Raw genomic sequence first — 26,821 nt, forward strand, 5'->3', positions numbered from 1 at the left:
TAGTTGAAGCCCTGGAATTTAATCAGAAGAATGAAAAGAATATGTTTGCAAGGAGTAATGTTTGACCTTCTGGAGGTTGGAGATTTGGTTCTGATTAAATTACAAGTGTTCCTTGTTAGTATAACTAACAAAACATTTATAATTTGGCCCTGATCCCTGCTTTCTTTGCCCAAGAGTCCTAGGCAGGTCTTCAAAAGAACAAGTCTTTTCCAAGACTTGGCCTTAACCATGTAACACATCTCAGGCAAAAGAATTTATAGTATCATTAGAGAGCAGATAGCTGTCAATTGTTTTTATATTATATATTGTGGGGGAAAGACCACTTGGTGAATTTCTGCTGTAAAAATCAGAAAGCTTCAGGACATTCCAAGTCTTCTGTCTGTAACTTTGATGCAACAGAAACATACCGAGAGCTGAGCCAAACCGTGACACAGAATTTTGTGAACCCCATATATCCTTCCATTTTGTCTCGTGTTTTGGATGGAGCGGAAAAGAAGGGAAGTAAAAGTACTCACAAGGAGAAAGAAGGAAAATGCAGTGTGGAAAGCGAGTGTCAACCCAGTTTTCCTTCCAGTGCGACAAAAGTATCTTCCAGTCTACCTCTTTGCAAGGCAAGTGTGTGCCTGGTGCCAATTGTCTGGACTTTGTGTCAACCATAAAGCCACCTCCCCAACCCACTGGGACATTTGCTCTTCCTCCATCCATTCACAGTAAGGGCAGTGTAAGTACTTTGCTTGTCTTTAGTTACACTAGCACACAAATCTGTTTGTCTCCGTGGTGCGGCAACACTATCATATTGACCACATGATCCCATATTGCTCAGTTTGCCAAGGAAAAAGAATCATTTTTGCAATGGGTCTCAAAACTAGCAAACAGGGATGACCACATGCACGCATGCAAGAGACATGAAATAGTTCAAGCCCTCCCTGCCATTGTATTGATAGTATGTACCCTTGAAAACTTTGACACTACGCCAATTGTATTCTGTGCTAGAAAGTTATAAGACTGAAATTTACATGAGTATATATTTGACGGTGTCAGCTTGAATACTTTTCCACATCTACCCCATTAATGACAATCTGAGTGCCATACTAGGCATGATTGCGAATAAGGAGATGCATGCCATAAACCGCAAATAATTATCAGGTTCTCTATTTTCTCCCCTGTAATGAATGCATCGCAAGAGAAACATGAGATGTGAATGAAGTGGATGCCTTGCACATTTCCTCCTGCATTCTGGGCTTCTTAGGAATGTGTGGGAGGGATGCAGCTTGATTACTACACAATGAGGGGAAACTCTTCATTTCTTTGGTTGAATCCTTTTTAAAAAAATAAAGCAAATATTTATTTTCAGAAGAAGCTAATCAGACATAGGTCATCTGTGTGGTTTGTCTGCTGAACTGTTGTTGAGTTTGTTATTGTGCAGAGTTGATTTTAAATGTTGTTACATAGACAGCCTTTGTGGTGTTTGGACTGAAAGGAAACATATTAATAAATACATAAATTACCAAATCAGACAGAGTCAACACAAACAGGTTGATTACCTATAACCATGGTTCTCTGAGTGGTCATCAATGGGTTTTGCGCAGGGACCCCACTGGAATAGTCTACAGTGGAGTAGCTTGGTAGTAATCCTGTCCCCATTTACTATTCATGTACAAGACCATCAAACTACTACCGTCAGTTTCAGAGTCTACCAGATAATAAACAGGGACTTGAATCATAGCAGAAGCAGGGCAGGTTGACCACTCCATGAGTCACACTTGCAGTTAAACAACCTGTCCTTCTCCTTTGTGATCTTTGTGCCTCACATAAATGGGTGACTATGGCCCATTACAGACCGCCTAAAAGTGGCGGTCTGCTGGCGCTGCTGGTTGCTCCACGAGGGAGCCGCAGCAGCCAAACCGCGCAGCTCCCGTGCCGAGCAAAAAAAGCGCCAAAATGGCGCTTCTTCCTGCGATGCGTCCGACACGTAATAATGGCGGCACCTGTGTGTATAGGGCGCCGCCATTATTACACCCCCGTCATGTGATAGGGATGAGGCCGGTGTGGATGCTAGGTCCCCGGCCAACCCCTATCACATGATGGGGGCGCCTCAAGAGCCCGTATGTAACGGGCCTATGGCTGCATCTGCACTGGAGAAATAATCCATTGTGGCACCACTTTAACAGCCATGGTGCAATGTGATGGATCTCCAGAATTGCATCTCATTGAGCCATGGCTGTTGAAGTGGTGTCAAACCAAATTATTTCAGATGCAGCCTATGAAGCTTATCAAAAGAAATGTTCTGCTATGAACATGCCCCTTTTCTTTGCCTCTACCACAGCACTGAAGCTTTGAAGACCTACTATCCATCAACAATCAAAGATGGTATCTGTAAAAAGGATCGTGATACCAATTCAGTCTTTGATACCAGTACCAATTTCAACCTCTGAAGTGCCCTGGAATTTGCAGTGATTGCTCCCAATAATAAAGTTTAAGCCTTGAGATTTTTCAGAGCTTGAAATAGAAAGCCTCTGCATAGGGAACACAGCTGAGCCAAATGGCCCTCGCCAAGATATATTTATATCACAATATTATATATCAAAATATTTGGAATGCCCATTCAACAAAGGGACCTTTCAGCCAAAAGAACAGCGAAGTTGGAAGTGTGAAAGAGGCAGTAGTTTGGTGGTTCCTACGATGTCTTGCTGTTTGCTGTTTGGTCTTGGAGAAGCCAGATCTATGGCTGGATGAGGCCCATACTGCTTGGATAAGCTACAAAATAATAAAATCTGTTTTCTAAGCAAGCATCACCGTACCTTGTATAGGCCATGGCTGCAGCCACAGTAGGTGCTTTCCATGGTGTAACTCCTCAGCACCCCCATTTCTCGCCAAGCCACGACACGCGCTGTAGCATCCCGTGACTTCTCCACCAGGAAGCTGCAGCTGCTCATGAGAAAGGCAGGAGCCACTTTGTCTAAGATCTTGGGCAGAGTCTGCAACACACAAAAGGAAACCATCATAAAGCATAAAGAATCCAGTCATTGGCTCTTAAAAAACAAAACCAAACACAGTGTGGATGCACTCTGAGCTGAGAGCACCTCAGACGTATCCTTGCCCCAGACAAGACTATTGATTTTGTGCTTCATCTGTGGGCTTCCCAGCAGCATCAAGTGGAGGGTTAAAGATCTGACCCTTTCTCATTCTCACCTCTTCAGTATGAGCATTGCATACTGCAATTTCCCCCAGACTGGAAGTGTTGTTACTGTTGTTTCCAGATATATTTTTTTTAATTTTAAGCTTTTTTCAGTTTAGGGAAAGAAGACAGAGAATTGTGCCTAAGACTGCAAGTTCGGTAACATCCCAGGTGCTGAGGTGCATGGACCAAAACCTGAGATGTAGGGAGCTCCCCCTGGCAATATCATTATGTTTAACACATTAAGTACCAAGAGTTGCTGACAGTTTGTCATTCAAACATACACGGGGGGGGGCATATTTCCCTGTTTGGAAATTAAGACAGATATCTTATCTGAAAGGGATATTCCCAGATCAAGGGGAAATGAGAGAATTACTTCTTCTCACTTACTTAGAGAGATGACATAAGGAACATTTAACTTAGCTTGCTTGCTTTTAGCCAGATAGTGGATGCAGAGTAGAGCAGAGGGTGAGCCCTGGCACTACTACAAACTGGGAGGAAAAGAAGATGCTAGCTAAGTTAGCATAAAGTCATGTATTTTGAGTAAATTATATTTGAGAGCCAGCATGGCATAGTGGTTTCAGTGCTGGACGATGAGTTTGGAGACCAGGCTTCAACAATCAATTCAGCCATGAAACCCACTGTGTGACTATGAACAAGTCATATGCTCTCATCCTCAGGGAAGGCAATGACAAACCTCCTAAACTGGAGACTCTGGCCCAAGTCCTGAGGTCCAGCAGCCCTAACTGTATCTCCTAGAGATCTCTAGAGGCATGTTTCATCCATTTTATAATCTGTTTTACTCCACTTGTCAGTACATGTTCCCATGATGGAGGCTATCAGCAGACCTGAGGCTGCACCACAAGTTTTCCAGGGCCACATACTGTGCATGTGCCAACTGTCCAATTGTCACCCCTTTTAATGCTTATGAAAAGAAAATGGAAACGCGCAAGGATTTTGTTGAGGCAACTCCAACATTTTGCATACTTACTGGAGACAACATGAGAAGAACTTGTGATTAAAAATGCAGCCATCACAGAAAATAAACAAGACAGGTTTCTTCATTTATAATTAATAGCAGAAGGAAAACAGAGAAAGGGAATACCTAACAGGGAGCTTCATAACACTAGCTATTCTCACTTTCAGACAAATTGGAAGTGAAGATCCATTGTCTCCTCCTAACACATCTTTATTTATTTTTTTAAAAGAGACATGCCGAAATAGTAGACTATATACACTAACAACACTTCTGGAGAAAGCTGGTACAAGATTCCTTTGAGGAGCATTTACCTTTCACAAGCACACCTTCTTTTTTTACCTGAGCAAATGATGCCACCTATAGTTATCAAACTGAACAGAATTTTTCCCCTCTTACTACTTTTCTGTTTTCTGCAGGTTAGCATTCCTGTTTCATTCTCATTGGCCAGTAGATTCTCATGCTTCGTGGTCTTTTCTGGCCACGCGGTTAATGATATTGACTTATGCTAAGAATAATCATTCATTGCATAGGAGAAACAGACCCAGAGCCTCAATGGCCATTTAAAATTTGCAATGAGCAATGAGTGATTTTTAAAATTAAAATTACATTGACTGACTTCTTTGTATGCTCTCTCACACCCACTCACCCACCCACCACAAAAGTACATAAATAATCATTCAAGCAATAAAGAATAAGAGAAGAGCCTTTTGCTTTGGTATTCCAAGCAAGCCTAAAATGAAAGAAACTCCTTCCTTCATGTTCTGTATTGCCTTCCCTTGGCCTCTGGGGAAATATTTCCCCAGCAGCTGTCACTGAGTAGGCATAAGAAGGCGAACTTGTGTTTTGCGGGTCAGTATTGATTGTTTGGCTGCACTGTTTGGAGGTTAGTGTGGATGCTTTTGTTTGTTTGGAACTGTATGCTTTCCAGAAGCATACAGTCTAAGGAAGCAGGGCTTCTGCTGACTTGGGTTGAGAGTGGATCCAGCAGCCAGTGGTTCTGTATAGCTATTCAGGGGCTACTAAGATGCCCCTTTACTGGCTGGATCAGAGCCACAGCAGCCTCATACCACGACCTCGATCTGTCCTCAGGAGAACACAAAAAGGACCCACAAAAAGCAGCTCCTTTTTGCACCCTCCAAGGGGCGCCATAGCCACGGAGGTGTGGATTTATGATGCCCCTTTGGTGCTGCATAATTTGGACTGGTGTGCACCAAAACGGTACCCTGGGGGCAGAGTTAGGACACACAGCGTGCGGACGCTGCATCCTCACTCCACCCACAGGCTGGCATAAAGTGCCAGTCTGTATTGGGTCTCAGTCTCTGGAGCTCAGCAAAGAAGAAGGGGAATGTAGCCCTGGGGAGCTCTGCTGCTGACGCCTACACAGGATGATCAACATGGATGATGACAGAGCTGCTTCAGTCATGTGAAATATCCGTTCCATGTTTATTTACTTCCCAGAGGATCTCAATGAGACACCCCCAGTAATTACAAGCTGGTGTCGCGGGTGGAAAAGAAGGTACAGTACACCAACCTAAAAGGACAAGACAACGATATAAGGCAACAAACCACACACACACATATACACACTAACTCCAGTAGTCCATTCACAACTCAGAAAAACTAAATTGAGCCCCACTGATGAGTGAATCAGCCCTTTCTCTACTTATTCAGTCTTCACTATTTCTCTTGTCCATCACCTTCAGCCTCTGAAGATAAAAGGAGAATTAGGAACTAGGTATTGAAAGAAAGAAAGAAAGAAAGAAAGAAAGAAAGAAAGAAAGAAAGGCTTAGATATACATTTAGCTTGTTAACCTAAAGTTGCAATAAAACCATCTTGAAAATGTTGGACTTTTAGGTGGTACTAGATTTGTCTTGGGCTGGTATTGGTGCTACTATGCTTCCAAAGCACAATGGGCTGTATCCCTTGGTTGACATTCACACATAGAGAGAGAAACAGATGGACATGGATACACAAAAACATGGCTGCATAATTCATAACCAGTCTCCACAAATCACATCCAGTCTGACTCCTCCATGAAGGTCTGAGCATCCTCATCTTGCCCTTGCCCAATACAACCAAATGAAAAGCTATAAGCAAATCCCCTAGTCCCATTTATCTACTTAAGACAATAGAAATTGTCTTTATAATCAACATTTTTATTTTAATTAAATTCAAACGCTGGTAGGTAAGTGGAACGTAAGAAGTGTGGTGCTCATTTATAAACATTAGCAAATATGAATTTAATATTCTGTTTGTTCTAACAGTGTTTCTTGGGTCTCAAGCTAATGATTCTTTCCCCTCTGTTTATTTTCACATTAATTATCTTTTAATTGTATACTTAAAAAAAAAAAAACAGCAAACAGTTCCATTTGTAACAATGTGCCAAAACGTTTGTTAGGGAGGAGAACTCCCACTCCCTTTCCATTCAATGAAGCCACTATGATCTCCTCCTTTCCAAAGTATAATTAAATGAAACCATACTTCTCAAACTTCAGGGCCAATTGCATTCAATTTTCATCTAACTCTGTCCTCAAAACAGCTGGAAATAGTGTGCTGCTCTAGAAGGTGAACATAATTTATGGATAAGAATGTCCTGACTTTCCAAGATCTAACAAATGAATCTAGTAATCCAGCAAAGAAAAGTCCTAGAAAAGTTAATTTCAGACTACAAAACCCAGTAATTTCAGAGTTGTCATTCAAAAAAAGTAACTTTTTCAAGCACTGCACTGAAGAAGGGCTGTTTTAATGGGGAGATATGCTTTTACTGCAATGCTTTATACTACCTACAGTGGCCTTCCAGATGTTGTTGGACTATTAATTCCCATTGGTCCCAATCACCATTACTAATGATTTCAATTGATAGGAGTTTTAGTCCAACATCTGGAAGACCATAGGTCCCCCCCATTCACATCCAACACAACGCACAATGCTTTGGCTAAAGGGAATGCAATGCTGCTTATAGGACAATGAGAGCTCATCCATTAGAAACAGGTTGCACAAAACACAGACAGTGATCCTAAAGCCGCCATTGTCAGTCTGCAACAGAAGTTTGCTTCTGGCTCATCTATTGTAGATTCAAGGCATAATTCAATTGCTAGAAGGCAGTCTTTTGATACTCTCTATATACTTGCTTACTCTTCCTGGCTTACCAAAGTTAAGCTGCAATAAAATTCCCCAAAAAAACCTCTGACAGCAAGCTTTTCCCCACTCAGTCTCATAGTACCTCTTGGGGAAAAGAGAGATCAGACTTAAGGCCATTCAAGATTCTTCTTCATGAAAACCATTTAGCTTTTACTGGATGTTCTGATAAGATTAATTAAGGAAACACTTGAATGATGGGACATGCAGCCACTATGCCTTCTCACTCAGTGCATAAGTACACAGTACATCCAAACATATGCATATGAAATAGTTTTATCCATCATATTAAAATGCATTGCAACTCAGTTGAGTGCAAACCATTTTTGCACACTGAACTCAGTGTATGTCAATTTTATTGGCAGTATATGTCAGTTTGTGATTACGGGATGTTAAATGGTATCCTGTTTGATACTGTACATGTTTTTGTTTGCTGTTTGATTGTACTGATGGGTCTATAGATAGTTTGTATTGATGGATCTATGTATAGTTGGCTCACCATTGCCACGGATTCTTTATCCACAGATTCATCCATCCACAGCTTGAAAATATAAAAAACTATATAAATGCCAAAATGCAATCCTTTATTTTGTCATTTTCTATAAGGCACACCATTTTACTATGTCATTGTCTTGAAAGGGACTTGAGCATCCATGGATTTTGATATCCACGGGTGGGGACCTAGGGACTACTGTAATAATAAATACTACTAGTACTTTGCATTCAGTTTGAGGCAACTGAAGTAAATTGAAAACAGAGGGGGAAAAGTGAAGCCCCTGCTGTGTTTCTCACTGGTCTGCTTTGGCTCCATTTCTTTTGGTACTCATCATCTGAATTCAGTCTGGAGGGAAATTACTCAAGGTTTAAACCATGGATGTAGACGACAATCTTATAAGGAGTATCTTGGGAGAAATATAGTTTGTACTATAGAAAGCATGGCTTACCCTATATCCAACATCCTCGGTGACAACAGTGGTGTCAACTGTGCGCCCTGCTTGCCATAAGGTCTCTTTTATGCTGCATCCATATAGGAACACATTCTTCCTCTGGGAATGGCCATGGTAGTCACAAAACACCTAGGGATGAAAGAAAAGGAGGCTGCTAAATACTTCTGTCTCACATAAGATGGTTAAGAAACTTGTCTTCTTTGCTGTCTATTTGCTGTCTTACTATTTGCTGTCCAAGAGAAGAATCTACCAAAACTCCAGAAACAGTCACTTATCTGGTCACCTAGGCTGAAGTATCTCTAGTTAACCATATAGGAAGATTAAAAGAACTGATTATATTGCAGGATGTTAATATGGAACAGATAATGTCATTTAGGCCTGAATCCTATTTGTTAATCACTATAAGGGTACACCCACTAAATTGGTTGTTAAATAGAGGACCAGAGCTTAAAAATATGTGGCCTAAGACACTCAAGGACCTAATATAATGAAGCAGAAATAAATTGTACTGCACCCTTCCCCTTGTGTTCCAGTCCCATGCAGCCGCACAACTGGACACTGTTGCATCTGGATTTGGCCCACAATGTAGGACTGTAAATGTGAATAATTTGCCCAACAGAGTGGCAGAGGTTTCCAAGCTCTCTCTTTATCAGTGATGATCTTCCACTATCAGCTGTGATTGCAATAACATTGAACGTAGTGGACTGTAGTTACTTTCAAGACATATGATACCATGGAACAATGGTAATGCAAACCCTGGCCTGCCAGAGATCCAGGCCAGTGCTCAAAGCATTACATCATGATGGCTCTCAACTAGAGCAGACCCATGTGTTGACTCACCATAAACAATTACAGTTGGATTTCCATATCAGTGGATTCTGCATCCACATATTCAAATATCTTTGGCTTGAAAATAATCCCATTTTTCTTCCCAAAAGCAAACCTTGATTTTGCCATTTTATATAATGGACATTGTTTTACTACCCCACTGTGTATAATGGGACTTGAGCTTCTATGGATTTTGGTATCTATGTGGGATCCTGGAATCAAACCCCAGTGGATCCCAAGGCCCCACTGTAATTCAGGTAATCTACTATAGTGCAGAGTAACCAACGAATTATAGGCATTACATCAGGTTTTTCTCACTTCAACTGCCCTGGCGTCTCCCAAATTGTTCCAAGAATTTGCAGGTTTGATTATGGTTCTCAGAAGTCTCCATTAGAGACCCCTAAAATAATTACAGTTCCCAGAATCCGTAAGAAGAAGAAACTAGTTTAGTTCTGATGAGTGTACATAGCCTCCGAGGACAAGTTCTGGATAATCTACTGAGAAATAACAGGGCAATTTATCTGCTTCTTTTCACTTCCAAACTTTTTTCCTGTTATCCTTATGAGAACCAAAACCTGCACTTTACAGAGCGATTAAGCACCATTTGGTTTTTCTTTAAATTGAAAGCTTATACCACGCAATTTGAAGGAATGCATAAGCATGCAATTATGGGGACTGTTCTTGCACACTGTGTACATTGTGTACACCTCGGTGAAGCAGAGAAGGGTACATGACCTGCCGTCATGGAAAATAGTTGTATTCCTTCCCATCTCATCTGTCTGTCTAATCCATTTGCTTGGCTGGTGTTATTATAAGCATAGGGGGGCTGTTGTTTTCCTTCACTTAGGCCAGATTTAGATTGCCTTAATAAGCAGTTATTGGCTCTAATCAGAGTGAAAAATCAGGGTTTATTGACGGAAGAGGAAAATATTGACTCGGGCTTTTGAAGAGCAATCCATTGTCCAGTTTGCTTAGATGGGAAGTCAATACTCATCAGCGCTCCATAACTCTGACACATCTTCATTACGGCATTGGGAAATCTCTAAATTTTGAGCATGGATTTTATAGATTTTATCTCTGAACTGATGTCCACCAAGAAAAAGGTGCATACTATCTGGGAAAAATCAGCAATGGGACTGATGTCTGACGCTGCTGCCATACGCTTCAGCTAGAAACTGAAGAGTAGACAACACAGTCAATGAAAACAGACCATTGACTAAGCCTTTGAATCCATTCCTATGAGCCATGCATGTATTTTCTGGTACCATCACTCACCCAGAGATTGTTAAGTAGGCCTCTGCAATGTGGTCAGTTAATAAGTAATAATCGCATTTGAACCAAGTAGTTTATTGTTTAAAAAGTGGAAGCAAAGAGGAATGAGCTTTTCTTGGTTCTAGGATTTCATCTAAGTACAGTACTCAGCTACTTTGGTTTAACTACAGGTATGGAATGGAATATTTCCCCCTTCCCTCTTAGAATACCAAAGGGCCTTTCATAGCCATTACTTGTCAATTGACTGCACTGTAAACAACTGAAAGGATTATACATTATTCATCTAAAATACAACTTATCATATGAAGGAAGCACCAGGAAGCCTAACCAGAGGACAGCTTAAGCCTCCCTGGTTTCTAATTTTTCCATCCAAGACATTATCACAGATGAATCCTAAACAACAGGGCAGTTATTGGCTTTTGGAGAGATGATACCCCATTTGCTTAGGCAAGTTTTATCAGATTATGAGGTGAACGATGTCACAGAACATTCTTCTGAATTCACAATCTGGGGCAGAAACAGAATGAATGTATGCCTGGGGAAAAAATGCAAACATCACCAGAAACAAAGCAAACAGATCTGTTTATCCCTGGTGCATACTTGTTAATTACAATTCTTCGGGTTCCCAGCCTCTTCCAGACTCCGGGGCAAAGAAGGCAGGCAATGTTGCCTGGCACTACTGGGAGTTGCATTTTCAACAACATCTGGAGGGCTGCACAATGCTCACCCTTCCTTTCAAGATTTTAAAATAAGTAAAATCTTATCACTGGTTTAATGCATGGCAGGCAAAGAAAAGCTTTCAGCGTTGCTCTGTGGAGTGTGAGAACAAGGACATTACAAGTGGTGCTAGAAAATAATTTTGCATTAACCAACTTGGGGTGTGCGGGGGTGTCAATCTAATTCATCACCTCCTAAACAGTTAACAAAATAATGTCTTTTTCATCACATGGAGGACACTTCGTGCATTCAATTATTGTTTCGTTTATTCTGAAAAACACCCAGATGCATGTGTACATTTGATAAAATTTACAAAAATCCACTTTAATGCATGGGGGAAGCATTAAAATGCATACAATTAAAATGTTTTTAAAATGCATTCACACACACACACACACACACACACACATATCCAAAAAAAGTGTGCCTCAAAGTGTACCAGGAAGGAAGGAAAGGAGGAAAGAAAGAAAGAAAGAAAGAAAGAAAGAAAGAAAGAAAGAGTGAGTCCACAGTCTGATTCATAACTTGGATGGATGCGATTCTGTGAAACACATGTTTGTGGTTTTAATGCCTGTAAGGTAATTATGCTTCGTGTCATCCTCTGATTTTTTGTAGGCTCAGTTGGCTGGATCAATAGAAGTCGTTCAGTGGAGAAAATGAAAATCATTGTAATCTATTTGAACTCATTTAATCTGTCTTCTTAACTTGCTAAGTTACTTAATAAGTTTTTAGCCTTTTAAAATCATTTTTTATGATTCACACAGTTTTAAATCTGTCAGACTGGTTTTATCATAGGCCACCCTAGATCTCTGGAGAGAGGGCAAGATATAAATATGTCACTGAAAGAAAAGAAAAGAAAGGGATTTTCACGTCCCTAGTTCCACAGAAGATATTTAAAAATAGCTTTATGGGTGGGAATGGTGAAAGGGCACTATTCAAAATACTTCCCACTAAGCTATTCTCTTCCACAGCTTTTAGTATATTAATAAGTTCTGCACCTAGCTCTTGCAGAATCTCTTAGCACTATATGGAGGTGACCATGAACTCTCAAAGAATGTATGAGTGAAACACTGGCCTTGTTAGGTCCCATAAGGCTCATAAGGTTTCTGTGGCAGGCTGTTTGTCTGCTTTGTTGTTGTTGTTAACTGCTCTAGAGTTTACTCTAACTCATGATGACCCTATGGATGAAACATCTCCAAGAGCCCCTATCCTCCACTGCTCTGCTTAAATCCTGCAAATTCAGGCCCATGACCATCCATCTGGTCTATTACCCTCCACTTTTCCTATTGTCTTTTCCAATGAGTTGTGCCTTCTTGTGATGTGACCAAAGCATGGCAGCCTCAATTTGACAGAGGGACATCAGGGTAGCCCCAGTGCCAAAATACTCTGGGCTGCTCCCATATTATTCTGGCCTCAAGGCCTTAGCTAGGAAAGATTCAAATTGCAATCTGTACAGCTTTTGTGTGTGGAATGTGATAGGAGTTGACATCTTCTCCATAAAGCAAAATGCCTTAGATCAGTTCTCACCAGGAGACCATAACAAACTATATACCCATGTCCAGCTCACAGATGATATTCTTTTCTCCTATGAATGCCAGCCCAGACATTTTAATAAATAATAATAATAAATTTATTATTTTTATACCGCCCTTCCATAGATCAGGGCGGTTCACAGCAAATATCAATAAATTTTGCGCCCATACTCTTTTGTTCCGTGGGGCATGCAATTCCCAGTTACAGCTGCCCAACATTTCAGGAAGGGTTGGGTTCCCCAGTTCCACTTCTTTGCCTTTCCTCCTTTAAACTGCCATTCTATCTTTGAGGGAAAGCAAATGCTGCTCACATACTACTGGGGCAAACAAGGCTAAAAGTACTTCACTGAAATCATTTCGTTATCAGTGAATTTCACTCCATGGGCTCTTAGAAAAGAAGAGGCTTTCTTCCAAAGTGTGTACTGACTAAAATCAATGAAGCCTTCAAAGGCAGGGGAAAATCAGGTCTCCTACAGCCTGTCATGTTCTGAACGCCAAGAAAGAGTGAAACAAAGGAATCAATAGCCAAGTCTAATGCAAATTTAACTACTGCTTGTGGTGGGCTCCAGGCAAAGAGATTTAGCTCGAGATCCTTGTGGTCTCTGAGTGGTGAAGAAACAAATAGGTCAGCATTATATCAATTTACAAGAGTCTAGTTCTCATGGAACCAAGAGCATTTGTGTCTAGTAGTTCTCATGGAAGTGACAAATGTGTGTCATGTTGTAGTGGGAAAGGGAGGAAAGAAGAAAGCTGGCAAAGCAGATACCTGGTTCTGAGCATGGTGAAATTCAGAGGGAGCTTGGACTCTGCTCATTATGTGTAGCCAGAGGATTTCTGAATGCAGATGGTTTGAAACGTACCTCTCCATTATTAATCGCAACTAACTTGGGTTGTTGGATCCTGTCTAGAGAATCCCACAAATTTCACCCCAATATTGGATTTGTCTAAACCAACATTGTGGTAAAAGCTACTCATAGTGGTCTAAATCCTACTGTTAATCTTAATTAAGGGTGAAAACCAATGGAAGAAATGTTCCTGTTAGATGGTCTACTTGTTGCTAGAGTTGTCATACACACACACACACACACATACAGCAACCCAAAACTTCCACATGATGCAACCATTATGGAGCATCCAAAGGCAATTTTTGGAACAAAAACAAAACAAAACATGTCATTCCCATCTAAAGGCCTTTTTTAAACTCTAGGATACATTGCAGCATCCCAACTTGTTTTGGAAATGTGCATCTCTAGTTTTGCATAAGGGGCATTCCTCTGGATAGGAAGGATGGCACAAACCCTTCATTCTACAACAGTGAGGCCCTTGGAATGCTTTACATTTTTTAAAAAAGAGAAGGCATAACCATCCACGTTTCCAGACCCAAAAGTGAACAAAGACACAGAAGAGAACTATGATTGGCCAATTGTCTATAGCGGCATGAAAACTGCATGTTTATTGGTCATATTGCCTACCCAGCTTCTTTCATCCTACCTCCCCTCCTTGTTGGTTGGAGAGATGTGAAATGAAAACTTCTTTCCAGGGAGTCCCAATGGGTCAAAACCAGACTGGTGTAGTTGTTTGAGCATTGGACTATGACTCTGGGGAACAGGGTATAACCCCTGCTTAGCCATGAAAAGCCATTGGGTAACCATGGGCAAATCATGCTCTCACAGCCTCAGAGGAAGGCAAAGCCAAACCACCTCTGAACAAATCTTGCCAAGAAAACACCCTGATAGGTTCACCTTAGGGTTTCCAATAAGTCGGAAATGACCTGAATGCAAGCAGCAATGAATCCATTGCAAGAAATCTTGCTTTTCTGCCATGTTTGGATAGGTCCTGAAGGAAACTCATTGAATCAAGGAGATTCACCTACATGACTGACCATTCAACAGTTGATTCAGTGGGTCTACTCTTGGCTGGGACTATCCACCAGGATTCAGATCAGAGCCCACTATAGGTACTTCTAGAAAAAGATTACAGAGCTTATGACTTGATCTCACCATTCCCTCTCTTTTCCTCAAGAGCAAGATTTTGTGGCAGCAGAAAACAATAGGGAAGGATAACTGGATGAAGGCAAAAGTACCAATGGCAAAAACTCACCACTGGAGACCGGTCTTGGCTGCTGAGGTAGTAAAGCAGACCTTTGGTGTGGTAAATGGTAGGTTGGCATGAAGGATGAGGATTCAGCCACTGCCTGTTCAAGTCATCCCCACTTAAGGAGCAACGCTGGCTGGAACCAAAGAAGAAGAAAATTTACAATGAAAAACGACTGAACGTTGCAAATGAATAATCCTCAGAGAAGGTGTGAAAGCAGGGCTGGCTTGGCTTGTCATGCTATTCTTTATTCCTTTGCACTTTCACTTTAGATGAGATTGAATGAAATCAAATCTCCAGAGTTATTTAGTTTAGAGGATTCATTTCTGCACTGTATTCATTATCACTTGCTTTGCTTGCTGAGGCCTGTGCAGTTGGACTTAACAATATTAGGGGTAGTCTTATTTTACAAGAGCAATACAAAAAGGACGGGAAACACTTTTTTTACTTTAAAATAGTTTGTTTACATTTGTACGAAAGAGATGCAACACATGAATGCCATTTTAATAAGTTTGTATCAGTACTAGCATGACTATCGGGGAGAGAGGAACAGTATGTGTTCCCTGAGATCAAGGGCAGATTGAGGTGGTTGGCTCCCTGGAGAAGTCCCAAAAAATGGGGACCCTTCCAAGGTTTTTGTGGGTTTTTTCAGGCTATGAGGCTGTGTTCTAGAAGAGTTTATTCCTGATGTTTTGCCAGCAGCTGTGTCTGGCATCTTCAGAGAATGCAAATCGTGTCCTTGCAACCAACAGTATAGATACCTGACTCTCTTCCATGCCAGCATTCTCATAGATGATGCCAGCCACAGCTGCTGTTAAAACGTAAGGAATAAATTCTTCTAGAACACAGCTTCATAGCCCAAACAACTCATTAAAAAGTACGGATGCTAGCCATGAAAGCCTTCAACTTCATATTGACCCTTCCAGGCTTCACCTTTGCAGAGCCATTTGGTTTCACTTGGTGAAGAGATGCCTGCCTTGGAGATTGAAGGAGCTGATGGAGTGGGAGCTCTGAGCATCCCTCCTGTCCTTGGGGTCACTTACACCTTCTTGAATACTCCAGGGGGTCTCCAGAGTATTCTGGCTCTGGATTTGCCCTTTACCTGCTTCGCAGCAACAATGGTCAACAACATGCTGCAGTCAGCAGTTTCAGATGCCCAATGCTATGGGATTTCAGGATCTCTAGTTTTGTGAGAGATTTAACCATCATGGGATGCATCTGGACTGCAGAAATAGTCCAGGTTGACACCAGTTTAACTGCATTGGCTGAAGGCTCTGAAATTTTGGGCATTGTAATTTTGTGAGGTCTTTAATGAAAAGAAGGTGCATTGATGGTCATTAACCACAATAATTAAACCAAGCAACTAAGTGCAGAAGTGGTTTGTTCTTAAAGAGCAGCTGCTGGAGAGGAAAAGAACAGGAGGAGTCTGTAGGAATGGATGGAAACTTCACGTGATTCAGCATTTAAAAAATAATCATAACCTTTCAAATTTCAGTTATCTTTATCAATTTTATATGAGGAACAGGAGATTCATATGGGAAAAAGCAAAACTGGCAGATTAATCCATCCAGACTCAGCTTAGCTGAGTACAAATTCCCTATGAATGCTACCATGTTTGCAAGAGAGGCAAATGATGGCACTGCTCCACCAAATAAGAATTCTTCTCCCCACCCCATGAATTTTTTTCTCCAGCCCCCAAATTTCTGCAGTTGAGCATTTACAAATACAGTTTACACATTCAGACCAAAAGACTTAGTAGAATTCTGCAAAGCGTTTCACACTTCAAAAACCTACTGAAACTTTCAAAGATATAGCCTCATTAGTCAGAATGCATCTGAAGAAGTAGACTTTAGTATACAAAACCTCATGCTGCCAACTTCTTTCTTTCCATTAGTCTCAAAGGTGCTACAAGATCTCTCTACTAAAACTATGTACATGTACAAGAAAGCCTTTCAATGTATGAATGCTTGCTATGCTGCGGCACCCTTTGATGCATCTATAGCTATATCTGAAAAAAATGTTTGATGCATTTATGTCTGAAGAGTGATTCTCATCTTTGATACAGGTGCTAATCCCAGAAATAATAATAATTATTTTTATGTTAACTTTTCTAACAATTCTGGAGCTCTGCTACTGCGACTGAAGTTTAAAAAATAGAAATATTAAAATAAAGGCTTGGAGACAGAGGGAGAGAAGGGAATATCTCATGATTATCAATACGACAACTGTCCTGGCAGCAATATTTACACCTGGAAGGAAACCAGTGTGATTTGGAGCTCATAGATGGGTTTCCCCCATCAATGAAAAAGGGCACCCTAACCACACTTAAGGGACTAAGCAGCTATGGATCAGAAGCAGCGTCATGCAATGAGTGTCACCAAAGTCTTTTCCCCTCCCCAGCTGTAATCAGGGTTTAAAAGCTGTGTGTAGTAATCTCCAGGGTTGCCTTTTGTAAAACAGATTTTTCTCACTGTGGGATCCCCCTGCTGATATCTCCCTTTTGCAGATGCATGGGGCAGTACTGACTACTATTAGGTGGATCCGCCCAAATTAACACCAAAAATTGAGTGTGGGACTGTGCCTGCTAGGTAAAGGAAATGGCTTCACAAAAGGAAGAGAGAAAGATTCAGCAGAAGACGTGCTAAATGGAAAAGAGAAGAGAAGAAAAAACAAAGACAAATTCAGATGCAGAGACAGATAAAGAGACCAAAAACAGAAGGCATAATGCAAACGGGAAGCGAGCGCACACCAGAGAGTCCGAGACAAAGGGAGCAGGAGGGAGTCGTGAGTCACTTCTTAGGGAGAAAATGCTGCTGCAGCTGGGAGATAAAAATGATTCCCAAATCTTCTGCCCATTACAGATAACTAGAAAGACAGGACCCATCATACAGAGTGAGTGATGTTAGGACCGATAATAATAGCACCTGGGGCACAGCTAGCTATAAAAATCTAAAGGGACATATTGTGTTTGATAGCTGGAGAGCAGCTTTGCAATTCACTGCGCATCCTAATAAGAGTGGAGAAGCAGCAGCGGCACTGGGCAAGAATACCGAGAGATGGCAAAGAGATGCAAGCACACACTGGGATGCCTTTGGAGCAGCATGGGGGCAGCATCAATGCAACGTGAAGCTAAATGGCTCATGCCAAGGAAAAATGGAATGAGAACTCACTTTGTGTGTGAGTCTCTGTGTGTGTGTGTTAGTGTGTGTGTGCATATGCACATGGGTTATGAAATTTCTTGACTGAATTCTCAGAAGAAGAATTTAAAAAAAAATAAGGGTGTTGCCATTCTGTTTCTTCTATGAAATGATTGCACCACATTCCTATGGCTAACTGATTCTTATAAAGAAGTTGTTTTTAAAGTATGTGCCAGGCACAGTTAGCATCAGTGCCTGGTATCCCTAGATAGCTTCTGGGAACCTAGTACTTTATCGCACCCGTTTTTTGGCCTGTTACAGGTACAGAAAGAGGACGCTGGTGTGTGTGCGGGATCATCCAAAAACGGATTTTACTGCACGGCAAAGCATCCCCCAAAAGCCCCCGTTCCATTCCATTGCAGCAATCCATCCCCGTTCAGTGCTGACAGGTGCCATTTTGCTTGGCCGGAAGACTTCCAACCAGAACATTTCACGCACCTAAGCACTGAACGGGGATAGATTTCCTCAACAGAATGGAACGGGGCTTTTGGGGGGACACTTTGATGTGCGGTAAAATCCATTTTGGGGCGGTCGCATGCATGCACTCACACATGAGCATCCTCTTTCCATACCCGTAACGGGCCAAAAGATGGATGTGATAAAGTCCCAAGAGACCTGGAAGGAACCTACAGGTCTTATGTCTAAAAGAAACTTAAAATGGAGGCAACCTATCAGCCGCCATGGTGCTGGTGCAACTGGCTAGTATCACTGATTCAGCCAGTTAGTAGGTGGGATTAATGTCAGGAGTAGAGGATGTCCCAATCCACACTCATTCACTCACACCCTTTTAAATGTCCCTGTTTCAAGCTGCAACCTGTAACCAGAATAAATGTGAAAGCTACCAGGATTTTCTTACTTACTCCTTGAAAGGAATACATGAGTTTTATTGGGTTACCCCCAAGACGGCAGTTGTCACTGGGAAGCTGATCAATTGTGCCATTCTCATTGAGCAGATCTTTGTATCTTCCACACATAAAAATCCAGCCAGGATACATAAATGTGAATTATTTCATGCTTAACATGATTTAGTGCAGAAATATTTTTTCAATCTGTGAACGGCATAGAACATTGTTATTAGGCAGTTGGGCGTGTTTCGGGAGGCTGAGGAACAGGCTGGGAAACGATTCAAGGGTTTTCTTATGCCTACGAAATGAGGAAAGGTACAGATGGAAGGTATGGGGATTTTTATTGGCTTTCCCAAAAACGTGGCTGCAAGGGAGAAGATGTAAAATACATAATCTCTGTGTTTAACTGTTTTGAGCAAGAGACTAATCAGCACAATGTTCTCTTGATTAAATTTGTGCGAGTCAAGTTTAATTGGGGAGGGCAGATTTAATTAGAGGGCTAAAAGGTGTTTAGATTTAATTTTGTTTCTGTTGTAACTTTTTTATACTGACTTTCATTATATATATATATATATATCAAGCAATATAAATCCCTCTCCCCATCCAAAAAAACCAACTATCCTGGAAATAGTCTGAAGTACAATTCTATCCATGTCTTCTCAGCAACTCAGTTCAATAGCATTTACTTCCAAGTATGCAAGAGTAAATCAGTCTGGTGTAGTAGTTTGACTATGGCCTGTTACAGACAGGCCAAAATAAAGCTGCTTCGAGTCACTTTGGAGGTATGGTATTTCAATGATGCATGCGTCCTAAGAGTCCAAAAGCCGCACAAAAGCCGCACTCCAGTCCTTAGGACTGCAGTGTAACTTTGGTGCGGTTTTTGGACTCTTAGGACGCATGCATCATTGAAATACCATACCTCCAAAGTGACTCGAAGCAGCTTTATTTTGGTCTGTCTGTAACAGGCCTATGGCTCTGAAGATGAGGCTTTGATTCCCTGTTTGGCCATGGAGAACCACTGGGTGATCTTGGGTGGGTCACACACTCTCAGCCCCAAAAAAGCCTATGATAGATTTGCTTTAGGATCTCCTGAAGTGAGAAATTATTTGAAGGCACACAACAGCAGCAATCAGAACTGTAGGAGAACCAGAAAGGTGTAGTGCTTTGAGTGTTGGACTAAGACACTGGGAGACCAGGGTTCAGATCCCATCTCAGTCATAGAAACCCACTTGTAAAGTCACATTCTCTCAATCTCTGAAGAAGGCAAGGGCAAAAACTCCTGTGAACAAATTGTGCCAAGAAAAATTAATAGTAGTGTCACCATAAGTCAAAAATGACTTGAAAACATACATCAACAACAACACAAAGCACATATAGGACTTCAACCTAAATCAAAGGCTGCATCCATATACATACTTTCTGGGGTACAAGTCCAAGATTGCCATACTGTTACAAACAAGCCAATGAAAGTTAGACTAGATGGATTGCTTGGATACAGATTGGCTACAGATGGCTACAGATTAAAATGCTTAATCTGTATAGCTGAAGGAAATCACACCATTTATCTTTTCCTTCTGTTCCTTTTCTTTGTTCTTTCTTTCCTCGGTATTATGCCCTATGGATCAGATGTCACTTTCAAACTTTCTTCTGTGGTATTTTCATGGATCTGTAGCTTCTAGCCATCAGTAAAAGATGCTGATGACAAAAAAGGGAGAGAGGGGGATGGTCTGATGAGGTGCTTATGCATGACAAAATGTTTGTATTATTGCAGTTTCTTTTACTTGCACTGAATTAGGAATGTACATGCCCAATTAAAAGATCCCCCTTCTCTGTTAATCCCACCCTTGATCTTTTAAAATAAATTAACTGAGAAATAGGAATAGCTCAAGGTCAGATGGTACACGCCATGGCCAAGCAGAGATTTCAACTTCAGATGCTTTTCCAAGTCCAGCACCTTAAACATTACTCTATATTTGTTCTCTTAGGTCAGTTGTAACTGTAAAAGATGGTCTGAAGACTGCAACACAGTGGAAGAAAAAAAATGTGACAATTAATGTGCTGAATTTGCAGAATTAGAATGCAAATTAGAGTGATTTGCATAATTAGAATAATTTGCATAACATGCAAAACAGATAACCAGATTTGAGGGAGTGAAGTATGGCAATATTAAATTCCTTTGACCTCAGAGAGACTAATCCTAGAGTAGACAAGTACAAACTGGTATTGTATTAGTGACATACACATGTGTAAATCGCACTAAGCACCTGGGGCAAATTATTCGCCATAGCAAAAGGGACATATTGCACTGCATTAGAATAGTATTTAAATTGTGGTAACATGATATAGCCATTTGCACACAGGGCTATGACTCTGGAGACCAGGTTTCAAATCCTTGCTCAGCCATGGAAACCCACTGGCTTTGGGCATGCCCCTTCTGAACAAATCTTGCCAAGAAAACTCTGTGATGGGTTTGCCTCACTGAAGGCACGCAATAAGATATTGTCGTTACTGGAGGCCTCTGGAGGTTGATCCTCAATTTTTACACACACACACACACACACACACACACTATTTTTAGGGAAGATCTCGGGGAGCTCGGAGAGGCTTTGGGGACCACACAAATGACCCTGAAAGGCCACACAATTTTCACCACTGAGCTACAGTGTTTGCTACAGTGGCAAACCAGGTACCTTTGGAAAGTACATAGTAGGTCCTGAAGAAAAGAGCAGGTCCTGAAGAAGGTATGAGAACACAAGAAGAGCATGGATGAAAGAGATATCGCTGTATTCTGATATCACAGTGATCATCCAGATGCTTTCAGGAAGCCCCCATGAAGGTCATGATTGGTCCTACTCATATCCCCAATAACTGGCACACCTCTGATCTTGAAGGTAATAAATCGCCATCATGAATAGCAACCACTGAAAGCCTTAACCTTCAAAAAATGATCTAATATCTCCACTATCCACCACTATTGCCTCTTGTTCTCATTTGCCATTGTTCTCCACAGCTGATGCAAAGGTACATAAACATAGTCAACTGGTAGGTTAAAGCATAAGAAAGAGGAAGGGAGAGGGAGAGTAGGTAAAAGAAGGGCTGTAACAGCACCTTTAAGACTAACTGGTTTTTATTTTATCATGAGATTTCCCCCATTTCTTCAGATGTACTTGAGTAGGTTAAAGATCAACCAAAAGTTATTTAATCTGTTGACAGTCCCAGTTAGAGGCACTATCCCTTTTAGAAGTAAGAAGGATAAGAAGAGATTCCCCTCATTTATCTCACAGCAACATTATTAGCAAATTCTGAACCAGTGTATCTAAAATTGTAGCACCTCCTTATTTGTTCCAAAATAACATCTCCAGAGATAACCTTTCTGTCAGTTCCTTCTGGAAGCCATCATTTCCATGCTTGGGTTAGCCAAAGGGCTCTTCTCAGCATGACACCCCAGAGATCTGTCACCCTGATAGAGGGGAGAGGAGAGGGGGAAGATGCTCTTGTTGCTCTGCCAAGGGATGAGAAACCTTTGGACCATTTTTGTGAACACAAAAAAGAAGCACAGCTGAAAAGCCACAGGGCATAAGGAGACTTTTTGCTGTGAACAAAATCCCTTCTGATCTGCTTTGCTACACCCTCTTTGTCCATGTGATATCCTCCCTGCTCTTCCAGTCAAAGGTGACAGAATTGATATAACTATTGACTCTGCATATAACTCTGGCCAAGAAAGAAAGGAAGGAAGAAGAATGGAAAATAAAAGGAAAGGAAAAAAACAAAGCTCTGCTTGGCTGATCATCACCACATTGCTAATGGAGCAAGAATGTGCGCCTGCAAAGACAAGATCCACGAACTTCAAGGCGGGTTTAGGAAGAGGTCAGGTCAAAAAGTTTCTGCAAAGATGACTCACAGTTCAGGTCTATTCAAGAACACTGAGTGACCCATAACTGAGGCAGAATCTAGCTGAACTTTCGGGGGGGGGGGGGGATCCAAGCACTTCAGTCATAGGAATTCACAAGATGGATCCTCATATTTGAACAGTCGCCCATGACAAAATGCTTCCTGCACCTGGAAAGTTAGGTGAAGCTTTTCCTCCTCCAAGCTAAGGTACAACCTTCACCACCAAAACCACACATGAAAATGTCACTCTTACTTCTAATAGTCCATTACATCATAATCTCTGCCTAAACTCACATTGATTCTCTCTGTCACAGAAAGAGATAAAGGCTGGAAGGGAACATCTTGTGGTGTACATGTCTCCATTTGCTGTACATTGGGATACAAGAGGATTTTGTTTCAGTTTGAATTTGATAAGAACTTTCTCTCTCTCTCTTTCACACACACACACACACACACACACACACACACACACCTTTTCCCTATCTAGCATGGAAATAAGTGGATATATTTTTTTAATGAATATAGGAACAAACATTCCTTGTTTGTTGAGGTGAGGGTCATGCTTTGCATCTTTCTGAATCCTTATTACGTTCTATTCCACTCTGAAAACAGTATAGATACACGTAATAACCCAAGGCTCTAATATCACTCTATATTCCATCTAAAGAAGTGGACTTATGCTCATGCTAACATAAAAATCAGTTGGTCTTAAAAGGGCTGCCAGATTCCATTTTTTATTTTCTTTTATTTGCCTCTTCCCTCTCCTTTCCCCCTTTTTATGTGGCCTAATGTATTTATGTCTTTGGAGGATACACTAACATACACATTTTTGTGTCCACCTTCCTCTCATTGATGATTTTTTTGTTCACATTTTGAGACCTTTATTGCAAAAATCTAGAAAAGGGCAAATTCCAAAGCAGCAGCTGCTTCATCCTTCCATCTGTTGCTGGGAACTGGTGCCAAGGTGGGGAAGAAATGCTTCAAACAATTGGAGCAGATGAAGGGTGAGGGATCTATAACCCTTCCTTCTCCCCATGATTACCTCTGTCTTTAAGGGCACTACAATCCAGGCAGACAGTGTGTTCATGTGTGTACAGCATCAGCAGCACCATGTGGCCATAGAGGCTAGAGCATTTAGAGCTCCATTTGCACCTTCTCTAATCCACACTTGCCTCTAGGCCAAGACATGGGAAGTCTTTGAGGGATAAACCTTTGGCTTGAGGCCTAGCACTCTTCCACTCTCTGAGACGCCAGGGCTTGGTAGCTCATGAGTCTTGGGCACAGAAGTCCTGGATTTGGAGATGTCAGACATCAAAAGTTCCCCAGAGTCTCACATAGCCCTAAGCTATGGATAAAAATCTCTGACACTTTTTGACAGTGCCTCCTTCTTTCTCATCTGTATTTCAACAAGCAAGCACACACACATCAGAGCTCATCTCGCCAAGTGACATTTGTGCCATCTGGCTGCCAACCAGCTTAATGATACTGCTGAAGGTCTCCTTCCTAGTTATGGAGGGGAGGCTTCACAGCATTGGTTGGGGGAGAGAGAGTCAGCACCTTCCCCTTTTCAGTTCCCACTAATGAAGCCACGGCGCATAATGCTTCCCTCTTGGGCAAACACTCCTCCAAAGCATCACTTTGTCAGCTCCCCCTTGCCTCTTGATAGCATGAACACACTGCCACTAATTAGTGTAATGAGCTTTCGATGTTTCACCTTCTACATCTGACTGATTTTTGTCATGCAGGACAATGCTTTCTTCTGAAAATAAATGACACAGAACCTATGCTCCTTTCACTCACTTTCCAGCCCTGTGAATGTGCAATTACTGGGGCTGTCCTTTCACACTCCCTACACAAGTAAGCAGGCTGGAGGGAATGATGGCATAAGGGTGAGGCAGGCACTGCCATTTAAGAACATGCCATCTGGTCCCGTCACTTCTTTCTCAAAGCTTGCTTAAATGGAACAAGTAGTGTCATGTGCTTTTCAGGCTTGTATCTGCAGCACAAAAGAAGAGTGAGATCTGTACCAAGCAGCGGAATGAGGGTGATGACTGGCTTGAACTGCCACATGGGAGTGGTGTGGCTCAGACCTGCATTGGAGACGCATTGTCTCTCCTGAATCAGGTTGGAGTGCAGTTGAGGTTTGGGGATATTTGGTTTGGAAATGCCCCCCTCCTGCTTTCAAGTTGCCCTGAACTGGGCTTATAAGTGGTACTTTCTTTCTCCCCCTGCCATGGTCAGTTGGGGATCTATGCTGAATGGGTCTTTGCTAGGGATAAAAAGAACATTCAGATATGGTTGGAAAACATGTTTGAGTGTCAAGAAATTCCAAGAAGAAGAATCCTGGATTGACAAGAATATTTGCAGTTGGGGACTTATTCCATGCAAAACCTGGAAACCATGACTTTTGAGAGACGACTTAAGGAGCTGGGGATGTTTAGCCTGGAGAAGGGAAGGTTAGGAGGTGATATGATAGCCCTGTTTAAATACTTGAAGGAGGGAGGGAGCTGACTTGTTTTCAGCTGCTCCAGAGACTAGGACCTGGAGCAATGGATGCAAGCTACAGGAAAAGAGATTCCACCTCAACATTAGGAAGAACTTCCTGACAGTGAGATCTGTCCGACAGTGGAACACACTCCCTCGGAGTGTAGTGGAGTCTCCTTCCTTAGAGGTCTTTAAAAAGAGGCTGGATGGCCATCTGTCGAGGATGCTTTGATTGAGAGTTCCTGCATGGCAGGGGGTTGGACTGGATGGCCCTTGCAGTCTCTTCCAACTCTATGATTCTTTGCTTCTATGATTCTATGAAAATTTGTACATGGTTGTTTTCCAGCATAGAAAATGTTGACATTAGAGATTTATTCTGTGCAAAGTGTGCACATTAAACATTTTCTGTGCAGGAAGCAGCACTTTCTGCATAGGAAATAACATTATTTTCTGTTGTTTTCTATGCAAAGGAACCATGGGCAGAATAAGTCCTGAAGTGTGAATAGCCTTCAAAAACTGTGTGGTTTTGAATACTTCCTGATAGCAGGAAGAAAATTGCTAGAATTGTTCATTGCTCCTCCAAGAATAAACTTATTGAAGAATTGCATCCTTAGCCTTTGCTACCTGGCCAGCCACATGGTCATGGCCTACAGCTGGGGTCCTCCAGCCATGTACAAAGACATGGCTGTAGAGCCTTATTTGTTTGGAGACATGAAAGTCTAGACTTCCAGGCTTTCTGGAGTGGTTTCTTGCCCTCCTGATTTTCTCTGCTGGTAGATATTATATGCCTCCCTTTTTCTTTCTCCCTAGGGAATTGCTTTTAGCACATGGAAGAGGCTTTAGCAATTAGCATGTTGGACTAAGATCTGTGGTTTTTAACAGTATTATTTCTGATCCCTTCAAAATCCCTCAAATGTTTTGCTTGAAAAGAAATCCCCAAATTTGCTCCACATTTCACTGGCGGCAAAATCGAGCAGCAAAACCACTGTGTGCTACTGATATAGGCCTTTCTTCTATTCTGTCCTGCACTCTGTTCTACAAACCACTCTTCTATTCTTGTCAAAACATCTCACCTTGAAATTGCTCATATATTTCACTGGAGGAGGAGCCTCCTATTTGCCTTTGGGTTTTTTCCCCTATGTGCAATTCTATCCATTAAGTTATCTAGCTTCATACTGGAGTGCTGAAAGGTGACTTGGTCTTCCCAATGAGGCATACCATAGAATGGAACATGATTTACAGCAGAGGTGGCTACCAGCTGACATGCAAGAAGAAACACCACACTTCCCCTATAAGTAAATTATAGCTCTGTCAAGACAGCATTAGCTAGAGAACACTGAGTGAACCATGAAGTGTGCTGTTTGCTGGCTCAGCTTTCTTCTCTAGACAAGCTGGGCCCATGTGAGAGGGAATCCATCCTGCTTCAATCTTCTCTTCCCATAAATGCTATTCCTATTATTTGGGATTACTTATTTGGAATTACTTATTATTTGGGATTTGGGTTAGGAGGCACTGCCTTCTGTTCAGAGTCTGGTGTGCAGCTACACCAGACTCTGAACAGCAGAAAGAGAGAGGAGAAGAAGGCAGCAGAAAGAGAGGAAGACCCCATGTCAGATGGATAGACTCAATAAGAGAGGTCATGCGCCTGAATCTGTAGGACCTGAGCAGAATGGTGGAAGATGGCAACTCTTGGAGATGTCTTATCCCATGATTGCCAT

The 26,821-nt window shown here is 41.7% G+C and overlaps 1 protein-coding gene across 1 annotated transcript in view; it reads right to left on the bottom strand.

The window, feature by feature from the left end:
* The window catches only part of AGBL1 (AGBL carboxypeptidase 1), a 308,675-nt gene that overhangs the window by 132,392 nt on the left and 149,462 nt on the right, over positions 1-26,821 (bottom strand). The window contains exons 19-21 of the mRNA XM_042471034.1: positions 14,693-14,822; positions 8,241-8,372; positions 2,802-2,978 (exon numbers count right to left, since the gene is read on the bottom strand). Of these exons, the coding sequence (XP_042326968.1) occupies positions 2,802-2,978; positions 8,241-8,372; positions 14,693-14,822 (439 nt within the window). The remainder of the gene's footprint in view (positions 1-2,801; positions 2,979-8,240; positions 8,373-14,692; positions 14,823-26,821) is intronic.

Source organism: Sceloporus undulatus, chromosome 6 (genome assembly GCF_019175285.1).
Source record: "Sceloporus undulatus isolate JIND9_A2432 ecotype Alabama chromosome 6, SceUnd_v1.1, whole genome shotgun sequence".
In the NCBI taxonomy this organism is placed as follows: domain Eukaryota; kingdom Metazoa; phylum Chordata; class Lepidosauria; order Squamata; family Phrynosomatidae; genus Sceloporus; species Sceloporus undulatus.